At 36.8% G+C, this 13,561-nt stretch overlaps 1 protein-coding gene across 1 annotated transcript; it reads left to right on the top strand.

The window, feature by feature from the left end:
* Window positions 1–1,705: 1,705 nt before the first annotated feature.
* SLC25A46 (solute carrier family 25 member 46) lies at window positions 1,706–13,328 on the top strand. Its single transcript, XM_010176317.1, has 7 exons — window positions 1,706–1,767; window positions 4,300–4,357; window positions 4,857–4,934; window positions 5,615–5,715; window positions 8,924–8,980; window positions 9,467–9,524; window positions 12,663–13,328. The coding sequence occupies exons 1-7, from the start codon at window positions 1,706–1,708 to the stop codon at window positions 13,239–13,241; spliced, it is 993 nt and encodes a 330-aa protein (XP_010174619.1). The 3' UTR covers window positions 13,242–13,328.
* The last annotated feature ends 233 nt before the right edge of the window (window positions 13,329–13,561 follow it).

The following is a 13,561-nucleotide window of genomic DNA, read 5'->3' as shown; positions in this document are numbered from 1 at the left end:
CGCTGTGCCCGGGCCCGGAGGCGCGTTGCAGCCGCGGGATGGCGGTGCTGAAGCCCAGGAAAAAAGTCCTTTAGAAACAAGAGAACCTGTTCCACTGTCGGTTGCACTCCAGCGCCCGCCTCGCTGTGTAGCGCCACGTAGTTACACGCGAATGTGATGGAGAGTGCCGGAAAGCACCCTCCAGCTTCTGGTTAAGCAGCGTGTGGTCGGCTCCCCATTGCCTGTGTAAACGATACTCTGCAAAACTGCTCCATCTTCTGTAAGGGCGGGAAGTACCTTTGAGTGTTACAGTATACTTTTGTTACTAGGTCAGTGCTGGTGTTTCAGACTTCGTGTCTTCTGGCTGCTTTATTATGTTGAAAAAGTACAGAGGATAGAGAGTGAGCTGCTGAAATAAAACCCCTCTCCATGCGTGGTAGTGAAGGAGATGTGGAAGCGGTAGATTTTGAGGAAGCAACCGTGTTCACATCTTTTCCAGTAATTGCTGGGAAACTGAGCAGAAACCCTCAGAAATACAGTATAATTTTATGTCTCTGTGAAACTGAAGTGAATTAAGAGAAACTTGTGAAATCTAAGCTACTGAACATTGTCTTCTTTAATTAAAAGGGTGTTCTGCAGCACTTTATATACACTTGAGTATCAGAGTTTTATGAAAGCCTAATTTCTTTACATTTTAGTGCTATTAATGGGTGAGGATTTTTAACTTGTAGTGCAGTGTTTTTGTTCAGGTCTTATAATGAGTACAACCTTAACTGGATTTTCATCCATGCAAATACTACTTAAAGCAGTGCTTTTATGTTCTTAGATACTTAGACCCCATACTTTTTTTTTGGGGGGGGTCCTATCTGTTAATGGAGAGTATGTTGATTTTGCATTTTGGAGGACTGATAAGGAGTTGTTGTATCACTGAGTCCAGCTTCTGCAGTTGGAGAGAGTCTTATCATTCCTCTTAGGAGGCCTGCCACATCTGTGGGTAGCTCCACTGAAGTTACTGGCATTACCCATGCGTACAGCCTGCTTGCACCCTGTAGATTGTAGGGACAGCATTGATTTTCAGTTGCCTTTACAGTTCTGATAGTCTTCTTAAAAATATTGTCTGATAATTCCCAATGTGTAAGTGTATGTCTGGTAGCAGACAACAGAGAATTGAGCCGTTACACTTGTTGCAACTTTAACAGTTGTCTAGTAACTAGATTTTCACAAATGAGTGGAGATAACTGACTTTGAGAATTCATGTCACATTGATATTTGTTATGTCATCAGTGATGTTTTGTGTTTACTTTTCCCAAAGTTTCTCTATACTAGTTTTGTTTTTAAAATTCATTTCACCTCAGATATCTAAGTTTATGTTTCAGAATTATTGTAGATTGTCCTGCATGCTAATTTTTTCAGTGGTTGGTTTGAGTTAGATTTTTTTAGATATTAGAATATTTCCTCTTTCACTGTTCACTTTGTCTTTTCCCCCCCACCCCGTAGCTGTTTTAAGACGAGAACAAGTTTATTTATAAAAGTATGTAAAAACTCAAATTCAGTCCAAAGTACAAATATTCCTGGGGGAATAATTTTTCGTATCCTCTCTTGCTGAGTTGCCGTAAATGTTGTTGTTTAGTGCTTGTAATTTTCTGAAGCAAGTACAGTATAGAATGGGTTTTTAATATCATGTGCATGGCATTTTCTCCCGCTTTGTAATTATCATTTCTGTATAATGTTTTCATTTTTTTCAGAGCAATTGAACAGATTTGCAGGCTTTGGTATTGGTCTTGCAAGGTAAGAGTTGTGTAATAATTTTCTGCAGTAATGAAGTAGTAAAGCTATAGTTGTCTTAATGATTCCTATGTACACCTTTGTGTTGTGTTTTTATGCCAGTAGACTTAGGCAGTTGAAATGCCTTTAGAAACCTACTACCTGAAATCCATGTAGGTTTCTTTTCCCTTTAACTGAAGTGTTTCTCAAAATTACTTAATCAGCAGTGAATATAAGAAACAGTTTTTTGTACAGTATGTGCAGGATATGTGTAGCCTATCAGAGCAAACTAAAAATAACATGAGAAAATTGTTTTCACGTTTGCCACTTTTATTAATATTTTTAGGTTATGCAGATGTTTCCTAGGAAGGTAAAAATGTCTTCAAGTAAGTTATCAAAATATCCTGGAATAGTAATGTTGATCTAGCCAAGTGGTCTGATAAACATTTTATTCTTTACTGATTATTCATAGTATTTTTGAGAAAGTGGTGGACTTCAACACGCTTAATAACATTTTCAGAGCTTAAATTTTCAAGTGTAAGGATCGTTATAAGCTTAGGATTTTTCTGTAGGATGCCTGCTCGATCACACTCTCCTGATGAGGTTTTTCTTGGTCAGGGTGCTGATGGAACTTGCAAAAGGGTGGGAGGTGGGGTTTTTTGTCTTGAAAAGTTAGGACTGGAAAGAGTTTTACTCCTTGTTGACCTGAATATGAAACTTAAAAGAATAGTGCTTCTCTCTTCAGAACATGAAAGTACTTGTGTCACTTGCCAAGTTAGACCATCATGGGAAGCTATGTCAGTTGAGGTACTTAGTGTACTTCTGCTTAAAGAGAAGAACCTTTTACTTGACTGCCAGCCTGTCCTGCTCCTTACCCTGTTGTTAGTACCCTTGATGCCCATCAGAACCTCTTTTAATCAGTTTGACTCATTAAAACAGAAGACAAAGTCAATGAATGAGTGGGATTATTTTTTGCTATTTCAGTTAGGTTGATTTACCTGGGAGCTGACTAGCTGTGAAAGCCAGCAAACACCAGCTAACTGGTCTAGAGAGGGAAGGAGTGAAGGAGGAATAGGCATGACAATATCTTGGCAAGTAACGAGTTGCTTAAGTTAGATTGCCCTGTCTCATGAAACTGCCTGTCCCTCTTCTCCCGCTGCTTCCCTTGCAGGGGCTCAGCTTGCTCATTCAGACCTCTCGATGAGCCTGTTCAGTTTTTTTAAAATAAGAGTTGATGGAGGGCAAGAAGGGAAGAATTAACCCTCCCCAACATGTAAAGAGTTGTTTGATTTCTTTCCAACCTTATCAAGCTGAATGAGCTCAGGAGAGTACTAGCAAAGGAGTGGAGACATAGAGCAGAAGCATGTACGTCTTCAAGAGCAAAGCGATGCTTTGCATGGCTCACTTGTCCTTTTAGGTAATCAATCATGACAAAGTTTTCCACATCCTGAGCACCATGATCACTAAAGCTAAAATGGGCATGTGGTTTTGGGAAAGAGAGATGACCAGCATTGTATGATTGCTGAGAGCTATTCTGCCTGCTTCTGCTTTTGCATTTGTACTACATCACTTGTCAGGCACACATGGGTCAAGCCTGAGGTCTTGTAGAAAACACCCAAAATAAAAGGTTAGGGGTTTTTTTGTGAGATCAGTTGAGTTCTCTACAAGGAGGGCTTAATACATAGCAGCTGGAGTAGAGGGAAAGTTCTATCTCTTTTGGTAGTAGCAGACTACCAGTTAGCTTAATAGTTATGAAACTGCAGGCTCTGTACATGCCAATTAGTACTTTTTTATCCAGAATAAAATCCTCATAAGAGACCTACCCTAGGTGATCTTGTAAGGTGATGGTCAGCGCTGCTGCTTGGGATATTTGGACAAAGCCTGGAGGTTTTGCTTTTCTCATCCATATCCCAGGTTTGAACCACATACAGCTAAGTACTCTGATCACTCAGGTGCTTTGAGATGAAATGAAAAGTTTCTCTGTGTGATTGTGACTAGGAATCCTACTTTAGAACTGAGAGAACGTCCCTGTGAAGATTTGATTGAAGTGCCATTTCTGGGTGTGGAGGGAGAGTTAGTTTTGGGCAGTAGCATTTTCTGATGACAAAAATGTCAGCTATTAGTACCAATCCTCTGACCCCACTAGGGAGCATCTTGACTAGTAATGCGGTACGCAGAGTTAACATAAACCTGGAAACTAATCCTTCCATAATTCTGGCTCTAGCTTGGTTTGTTCCCTCCCATTTTGTGGAGGGGAAGTTTAAGACATTTGGTACGTTGTTTTGCCTATAAAAATACATACATACTGTGTGTATATGTATGTGTATATGTGTATATTTGGGGGGGGGGCTTTTTCATTGTGAATTAATGTGTTAGGGGCTTTGATACTTGTTTCTTTATAGCATTGACAGGATATCAAGTAGCCATCCAAAATGCCTCATTATCATTAGATAATGTATAGTTTTTCCAAATACTGATCTAATGTTAGACAAAAGTAGCAAGCCTTTTCTAATTTACAGTGGCTTCTTGTGCTTTAAGTACACTTTTCTTTTACAGCCTGTTTACAGAAAATGTGTTGGCACATCCTTGCATTGTTCTGCGTCGTCAATGTCAGGTATGTCTTTTCTATTATCTCTTCCAGACAGACCTCCTGTGTACCATTATATTTCTGTGTTTTCATACTCTGTAGAGTATAAGGAAGCTTTACAATTCTTAAGAAGATGCTGCTACATTAACATGATTTTATTTGTGGCATGCATGTTTCTATTCTGAAATTTAACTTATCTTGAACATTCTTATTCATTTTTTTGGGAGTGGAAAATGAATTACAGCAAGTAAGTGGTTCAGAGTCTGCAGAACAAATTCCAGATCCCCATTTACGAGCAGAATGCTTTGTTTCCAATATATTTTTTTGTTTCCTTTATTGTTTACATTTTCAGCATACAAATATGTAAAATTTCTGCCCATTTCCCTGTGTTTCAGTGAGAAATTAATATTTTGGTCACTTTAACTGACCTTTACAGGGATAAAGTAATTTTGGAAGTGCTTTTCCTTTAGAGTTTTAACATCTGCAAGTAAGTTTATAAAACTGCCATTATTTATATTTTTAACAGGTTAACTATCATGCTCGGAATTATCATCTCACTCCTTTTACTATTGTCAACATTATGTACAGCATCAATAAGACACAGGTCAGTGTTGGGTGTCAGGCTCTATCTGAGCAGTGAAGGTTACTATGGCACATATGTACCTTGACATCTTTATGTAACTCGTGGTTAAAAAACATGGCTGTTGTAAGGATTTGTTATTTTTATGGTTGCAGAAATGTTTCAAGAGGATAATTGTAAATTTTTTTTAAGTATTATAGTATTTAGTGGATAATAATTGCAGAAGTTATAAAAAAAAGGTCACTGAAACTATTTTTTTTAAAAATAGGATTCTAAAAGTTAATTAATCTTTATATGGATAAAGAGATTATCCACATAACTACTTCCAAATATAGTATTGCATGAATTTCCAGTTCTGCATGGGAATGGCAATCCTGAAACTTAGATCAGAAGGCAGTAGGAAAAGATTTTCTGTATTTCTTCTGGATGTGTTTTAACATCTTGAGCTCATTTTGTCTATAGAAAATAGTGTTAAGTTCATAGTACAGAGTATTAACGATGAGAGACATACCTCTAAAATTGTTGACAACTGTTTGAAATTATTGAAGAACAAAAGTTTCTTCAGAGTTGAAAGTGATAATGAAATTTAATGATAGAATTGGAGCCCTGTGCAGTCTGAATTTGCTGAAATTTTATTAAAATTAGTAAGATTAAAAGGTTTTATGTTGCATGAATAACAATAAGTTGCATATTTTGAAACACAGGGTCCAAGAGCTCTCTGGAAAGGAATGGGCAGCACTTTCATTGTTCAGGGCATAACCCTGGGAACAGAAGGGATCATCAGTGAATTTACACCTTTGCCAAGGTATTGCTTGGGTTTTTTACTGCTTCTTACAAATTGATCATCAGTTATTGACTTATATTCAAAATGTTAGAAATTTTACTTGATTAGAACAATCAGACATTGAATAGGTGTTTTCAGCACAGTGTAGTTGTCTTGTCAAAGACAACCTTGTGATTAATAAACAGTGAGAGACTTTCTGGGAGCTTTGTATGTTTGACATGTCTGTCTACTGATCTGAGTATAGAAATAATGTAGCAAATTGGTCTTCAGTATAATTCCACTGTAATGAAAGAATTCCTGTTTCTTTTTGTATCTTGGTTTGTATTGTGTGGTACTAGCAAATTCTGTGTCAAAAATAAAAAGTCCTGGTTTCATTAAGCTAAATACAGAAAACTTGCAAGGCTAATGAGCCAGCACTGACATCTTGCTGAACATTGGCGCTGTCTTTGGTAGATGAGAGAACAGAATGGCCTGCATTAATAAATGAGAAGTTATGGTAAATAAGTCTATGTGGCTGACAGCTTTGTCTTCTGTCCTCCTTTACCAACAACTATATATGTACCTTGTTCAGTATTCTCATAATAAAAGAGTTACAACTAAAAATGACTGACTTCATTTAAAGAGATATTCATCATTCTACTTCACCGTGTCCATCTTCGGCTACAGGAGTTTAGTAATAATTTTTAATGTTGATTTGTGACTCTACTTACTATTTATGCTTAACTATAACTCCCAGATTATGGTATAACGTTATGATGTCTTTCTGCTTTGACATAAAAATCTGGTAAAGAATTTTTGTCTGAAGACCTTTTTTGTCAACGTTTTGTTTGGTTCGGAGCTAACAGTAAGGGCTGACAGCTATAATAGTATATGTTGTCAGTTTTGTTATAGATATTTTAAGAATAAGCAGGTTGTGTGAGAGAGTTTATTATATAAAGTAACTAAAACTTGTGGCAAGTGAAATACAAGGAGACTGTGAGGTAACCAAAAGTTAGGAAAAGATACTTAACAGTTGCAGGGCACACATCAAAGCCAGTGAAATGATGAAGACCTGTCTTGGAAAATATATTAGGGAGACAGGCAAGTGGTTGGGTTTCAGGCTGGTTAAGTTTGAATGGACCAGTGGGCTTGATAATCATGTTAGCCTTTAGACGAGACAGGTGCCTATTTTTAAAGTGTGGACAGAAAACAAAGATTTAAGGGACATGGAAAATGTTTTTAAACTGGTTTTAAAGTTAAGAAATGTAGGCAGGCTGAATCAAACTACTGTTATGATACATGCGTGCGTAATAATAAGAGTAAGTCTTTGCAGGTTCTGACATTCATCAGAAACATTAGCAAAGCCTTACATACTTAAATTGTGTGCAGTGTGTGTTTAAGCTTTTTGGTCAGCTCTGTCTCATACATAAATGAAACTCACAGTCATATACTCATACGCTTTCCTCAGAGTGTAACATGTTATTCTTGGCTTGAAGTACTGCTCTCGGGGATGCTTAAGTTAATGAGATGCAATATAATGTTTATATTTTCAGAGTTCTGATTTCTGTCCAAGATAAGCAAGGACTTTCTTCTTGTGGGCCAGTTATTCAGTAGTTTGGAAAGTAAGCTGATGGCACTGCCAAATGAATCAGTCCTTTCTGCTCGTACCTGCTTATTCCTTCCTCAGTGCTATCCCCCTCCTTGTGCTGACGCAGTATGTGGATAGTCATGAAATGAACTGGGTTCGGGAAGAGACCTGGCTGAAATGGTTGTCATGTACATGCTCCACTCCATGCAGATTTCTGCTGGATGCTCTCCTTTGCTTTTTAATGGTAGTATGCATGTTTGGGCTGTCACAGGAAGGTGAAGGTTATTGCTTATAGCAGCAAAGCCAGCAAATCTGATTTAAAAGGTTATTTAACTATGTTATCAAGCTCCAAATAACACAAGGAAGTGAGATGTCAATTCCAGGTCTATATCATAATAACATAAAAGAATCCCCCTGTTTTAGGAGAGGGACCCAGAAATGGGTGTAAACATTTTTGTAGAAAGTTGAATATAGTTCTGTACTAGACAAACTCCTTCTGTAATTGTTCTTTCTCTGCAGGAATACTTAATACCTAGTGGATTGACAGGTTAGACTTTCACACATTAGTTTGGCTGGTTCCGTTTTCCACATCTTTTAAGTGTTATGGCTCAGTGGATGTGATCCAAGTGTCTGAAATACATAAGGGTAAATGATCTTCCCTTCCTCTTTTGTGACTGGCCTGTGTATTTAGGAAATTAATAGCTACTAGTAACACACAATTCTTCAGAAAGAGTAAAGAGTTTCCTTTCTTGGATTAGAGTTGTTATAACTACAGGCAGTGGGTGAGAATGATTCCTGGACAAGAATTGAAGCTGAGCACTTTATAGCTTGTTATTAAAAATGCATAGGCTAATGTGTCCATCATTTGAAACAGAAATATCTTTCCCTCATAACTGGAGTATTTACCTAATGTATGGTAAATACATTCTGTATTTTAATGTTGTCTTGAGCTAGGTGGGATTACATTTTCTGTCAAGTGGAGTGTCGTTAATGTTTACTGTTCATATTTTGAAGTGCATAACTAGAAAATACAACTTTAAGGGGATTTTTTCAAAGTCACCTTTGTTTTAAACACATGGGTTTTCTTTTGTTTTGTCAGGATATGCTAAAGACTCAAAAGACCTGTTAAGTCTCCACAGAATTACTATGCAGCTTGTAGTCTGACCTATTGTATTTGATTTGCCTAACGGTCTCAGAATGTGATTTAGGTTTTTGGGAAAGAAACAACAACTGGGCAAACATAACCTCAAAGAACAGAAGAAGCATAATGAAACCACAGCATAATAAAAGAACGTGTGTTGATAAACGATAACTATTGTGATTTTAACATAATCCAATATTCCCTGAAAATGGCTTTGAGTTAGTGAATAAGGGTGCAAAATAAATGCAAAACACTAAAGCCAGTAGCTGGGGAAGCTACAGAGACCTTATTAATAACTGAAGGCTTTTTTGATAGAATGGCTAACAGACACAAATAACTTCTAAAAGTTAAGCGTGATTTATTAAATGAGTAGCTGATGCGTCTTTCCACTATGGGAAATCTTGCAATGTAAACCAGTAGTTCAGCACCAGTATGAAAACTGGATATTGACACCCGTGAAAGAAATGCTTGAGTGTAACTTGTTCATATCCGTATTAAAGTGTAAATACTTTTATTTTTAGGGAACTTTCACGTAAATGGAACCTCAAGCAGATCGGTGGACACCTTCTACTCAAAGGGTAAGTATAGTATGTGTTACTACCTTATGTCTTACTATCTAACGTTTATAAAACTACTAAATGCACATTAGTTTAATCTGCAGCTATGATTACTTGACAAGGTGCTAATAGTAATTTGCAAATTTTGACTTTTTTGAACAGTCTTGTTTGCATACACCACTTTCACAAATTAGTTTCTCTTATTAGATCCCTGTGTCTCTGTGGAACCTGACTAATTTAAAAGATCAGATTCTTTTCGTAATTAAATTATGATATCTGGGAGACCTGAATCAATCTGGTCACATGGAAATTTAACATGGAATTTAACAGAACTTCAGACTGAAGTTTATCTCAACTTGTTGATGTGTATTTTAATAAGTGAGTTATGGTTTGTTAGTTTTCTCTCAGGCATGACTTGGTAGATAACTTTATCAACTTTCAAGTGCATATTTGGCTAAAACTATAGTGTTGTCATGACCTTAATTCTTATGTTGTTAATTTCTACAGTTTAACACATGTGATAGCAATGCCTTTTTATTCTGCGAGCCTGATTGAAACTGTACAGGTAACTTACATATATTTGCAACATTTAAAAATCTCTTTATAGGTTAGATTATGTGGGGAAGTCAACCTTTGGCTTTGGATTCAGGTTTATGTTGCAGTAGTTGCATTTGTTTTGCTTGAGGCTATATGACTTATTAACTGAGATAAAAGTATTTACTGTGATGGGTATATTGTACTATCTTAAGTCTAAATCTAGAATTAGAAATGACATTTAATATAGACAGTTGGAATATATTGTCTGTGAAAGAAGGACAAGTTGCATGTATGTGTTCTAGCACATAAACCATAAAGAAATTTTTATCATGTAAAGGTTTTAAAAGGCTTGCTAGGCAAGTTGTTTCAGTGACCCCTCCCCCTGTAGAACTACAAAGCTTTTCCAATAATTCAGCTTTGCTTTGCTAAAATAGTAGACTCTACTAGCTCAGGACAATACTTTCACTGAGCCAAGTTGTTGCTTTTAAATTTTCATCTAGTTCTTCCTTAGCCATGAAAATAAGTATCTGGACCTGTCGCTTAGGATGCAGCTTATCTTGTTCTATAACTGTATGAAGTAACTCATAGCACTGTATTGCCAATTGTCTTTCAGTGAATTGTTACATCTCCTCTGGAGAAAGAGACAAGGTTTTGCTATGCAGAAAAGGTCCAGGGTAATTCTTCTAGTTACCTCTATATAATGAGTTGCTCTTAGTTAACATGGTAGTATCTTTGTACAGCTAATAGAACTCTTACTGTAAAGTGAGTTCTTGTGTGGAGAGTGATGCAGGATAGTCACTCTCATGTAACTGAGTCATCAAAATGATAATTTTCATTCATAGCATAGGCAAGTTGTAAGTACTGTCAAGACTGATTTAGATCCAGCTGTTTAAACTAACTGTTCAACTGCTGGTGTATGTCTACGAAATGGTGCTTTTGCTATGAAGAGGCAAACAAGGTTGACTTCTATAGTTTCTTAGTTTCAGCATGTACTTGAGAGGCAGGTACTCTTAAGAGACAGGATTCTGCACTGCACAGAGGATCCAGACTTAAAGAAGCCAGAAGGTACTAGGAAGGCTGTTCCATCTGAACTGGCCACATCATGGACTAACAGAACAGATGAGATTAAACATCTTTGCATGGGGGCATGTAAATAGACTCCCAACCACAAACTCAAATTTTCTAAAGTTACTGTGTTTACGAAACCCTCTTCCTCCTGTTGAATTATTTTGCAAATAATGTGCCATAAATCTAGCCTGAGTGGATCTCTGAGTTTGTTGAGGTGTTGTAAAGATTTAGCTCATCTCATACTGGGAAGCTAACTTTGGAAGTTCTTTCATGTCCTTGGGAACGGCTTTACCCCGAGCATGGCATAAGCCTAGATGTAGGTACAGTGGTAGAACACTATTCATGTTTCTTGAGTTCATAGCAAGCCACAGAATGGAATATTTTAATCAGTTATCTTACTGCTTGTATTTTCATCTGAAAGGATGTTATCTGTGTTGTTGGACATGGCAACATATGTACCTAGTAAATGATAAAAGGGCACATGATTTAATGCCTGTCTTCTGTTTGCAAAATAAGTAATAAAGTTTCTTTGCTAGAAAGCAGCTTAATAAGAAAACAAATAAAAAAGGAAAAACAGCATCTCCCTGACCTTTTTGACCCGTAATCACCTCTGTACAGCATTATTTATGAAAATAATTCCACTGAGATCTGAGGGTTTTAGGCTTAGTAGGTTTAACTGTGTGCAAATATTTTACTGAGTAGGTGTATATATACTGTATGAAATGTATTCTCCGGTTCCTGCAAACATCATCAGCAGCTTTTTTATTAGAAACACAACAGAGGTAATGATAGCAGTTGTGAAGTTTTTACTTATGCTGCATTGATCAGTGCAGGGAAGCAACTTGCCTTGTCAGGTTTACATTATATTCCTGTGCTGCAAGAGGACAGTGAGCAGTAACAAACTATAAAAGTTAGATTGTGGGATTTTTTACTAACAGTTTTACATTAACTTTGATTGTCTTAGTTCTTATAAACCATAGTCAGAGTATTAGTTTGACACGCTTCTCTAGTAAATACATTTAATCAAAATAACTGTAAAAGGTAGAAATTTGTAGCTATCACATTACTATTTTTGTCTTTAACTCTTCAGTCCACTTGGTGGCGTGTTTGACAAAAGGAAGCACAGTTTTGAAGTGCCAGAGTATAATAATATGGGGGAGAAGATGAGTGAAGCTTAACTTATGGTTAAAGTGTAGAACAACATTGTATTCTCAAGTGTTTAAACTAGTTTCTTTTCTGCATAGACTGACCCTGAAGGCTTTGTAGATTAGTAGTCCTTCCTGAGAGTACTGAGGAATGTTCTGGTAGTTTATCCTGGCATGAATTCAAGACACAGCCAGCACAGACTGAGAGACTTGGGCATTGAGGAGAACTCTCAAATTCTGAATTTTGGATGTAACTGAGATGATAAAACGCTGAGTTTGTATAAGTATTAGAAGAGGAAACAGTGTCTTCAGCTTAATCCTAATAGGTGGAGTATAGGAGAGTAACTGAAATTACTAAGTGGATTCTTTATTTTCACTACATGAATGAAATAATTAACTCTTCCCTAACAGTCAGCATGGGTAAAGAGTGCTATTTTAAATGCAAATAATGGAATGGAAATGTTCAGAGCTGAACCTATTAAATTCAAATTAAAAATTATCTTTCAACTCAACTTTAGTTATGAAAGTCTTTATTATGCACATTCAAGTTCAGAGACTACAGTTATGGTCCTTAAAGAAAAGGACTTTTAAATTAGCTAAATACTTACTGTAATTTTTCTCCAGGATTAGGTATTTTCAGTACATGCCTATTTTGCACACTGATTCTCTCAGCAGTAGGCTGAAAGTTGAATTTCTTCGGTAGTAACACAAATAACTGGAATGTACATTGCATAAAGACTCTTTGATATGGGTTCATTTTTTTAAAAGCAAGTTTGTTTGAATGCTATCAAGAGTGTTAGAGCAAATAATTCCTGTCAGTATAGCTGTGTAGATATGATAGCATGCAAATTGTTAACTTTCTTATAAAGCAGCAGTGATAAAGTGTCAAAGTAGATGTCAGCATGGTTATGAAATGTTCATCACAAGTTGTAATTATTCCTTTGTGTTTCTAGAGCGAAATAATCCGAGATAACCCTGGCATCTTGGACTGCGTGAAAGAAGGAATTGGCAGAGTTGTAGGCATGGGAGTACCCCATAGCAAGCGTCTTCTTCCTCTGATGGTCTTGACTTTTCCAACTGCTCTACATGGAGTTCTTCACTACATCATCAGTTCCATTGTCCAGAAGCTTGTTTTGTTTGTTCTGAAAAGGGATAATTCCCGCAGCCTTCCAACTGAGAGCTCCACTTCTGTGCAGAGCATGCTGGATGCATATTTTCCAGAACTTCTTGCTAGCTTTGCTGCTAGCCTTTGTGCTGATGTCATGCTTTACCCGTTGGAGACAGTTTTACACCGCCTTCATATTCAAGGGACACGCACAATAATTGACAATACAGACCTTGGCTATGAAGTGCTTCCGATCAATACTCAGTATGAGGGATTGAGAGACTGCGTAAATACTATAAAACGGGAAGAAGGAATGCTAGGGTTTTATAAAGGATTTGGAGCTGTTATAGTACAGTATACCTTGCATGTGGCAGTTTTACAGCTCACCAAAATTATTTACTCAACACTGCTTCAGAATATTTCTTAATCTGTTCAGGTGTGGATTTAGCACAGTAGACATGATTAACTTACTAACCTAATTAAATGGCTTAGAAAATGACGTTTGAAGAATCCACTCTGTGGATTTTCGGTGCACTGTAAAAGAACTTCTTCTGAATATGGGGATATAGATTCTTAAGTGTAATTTTAAAAGTACTGTTCAAATTTAAAATTATACACACAAGTTGAATATATGTGTAGTCATGCAGATGGGATTTCAAATGTGGTTGGAGGGAGGATTTAACTTTCCTCTTACCAGTTAACTAACTTAAGGAATGCATATGAATTCTTAATATCTGCTTTATAAAT

Source organism: Antrostomus carolinensis, unplaced genomic scaffold (genome assembly GCF_000700745.2).
Source record: "Antrostomus carolinensis isolate BGI_N321 unplaced genomic scaffold, ASM70074v2 scaffold19939, whole genome shotgun sequence".
Classification (NCBI taxonomy): domain Eukaryota; kingdom Metazoa; phylum Chordata; class Aves; order Caprimulgiformes; family Caprimulgidae; genus Antrostomus; species Antrostomus carolinensis.
The sequence above is the reverse complement of the archived record's forward strand: the minus strand, read 5'-3'. Positions and strand labels throughout refer to the sequence as shown.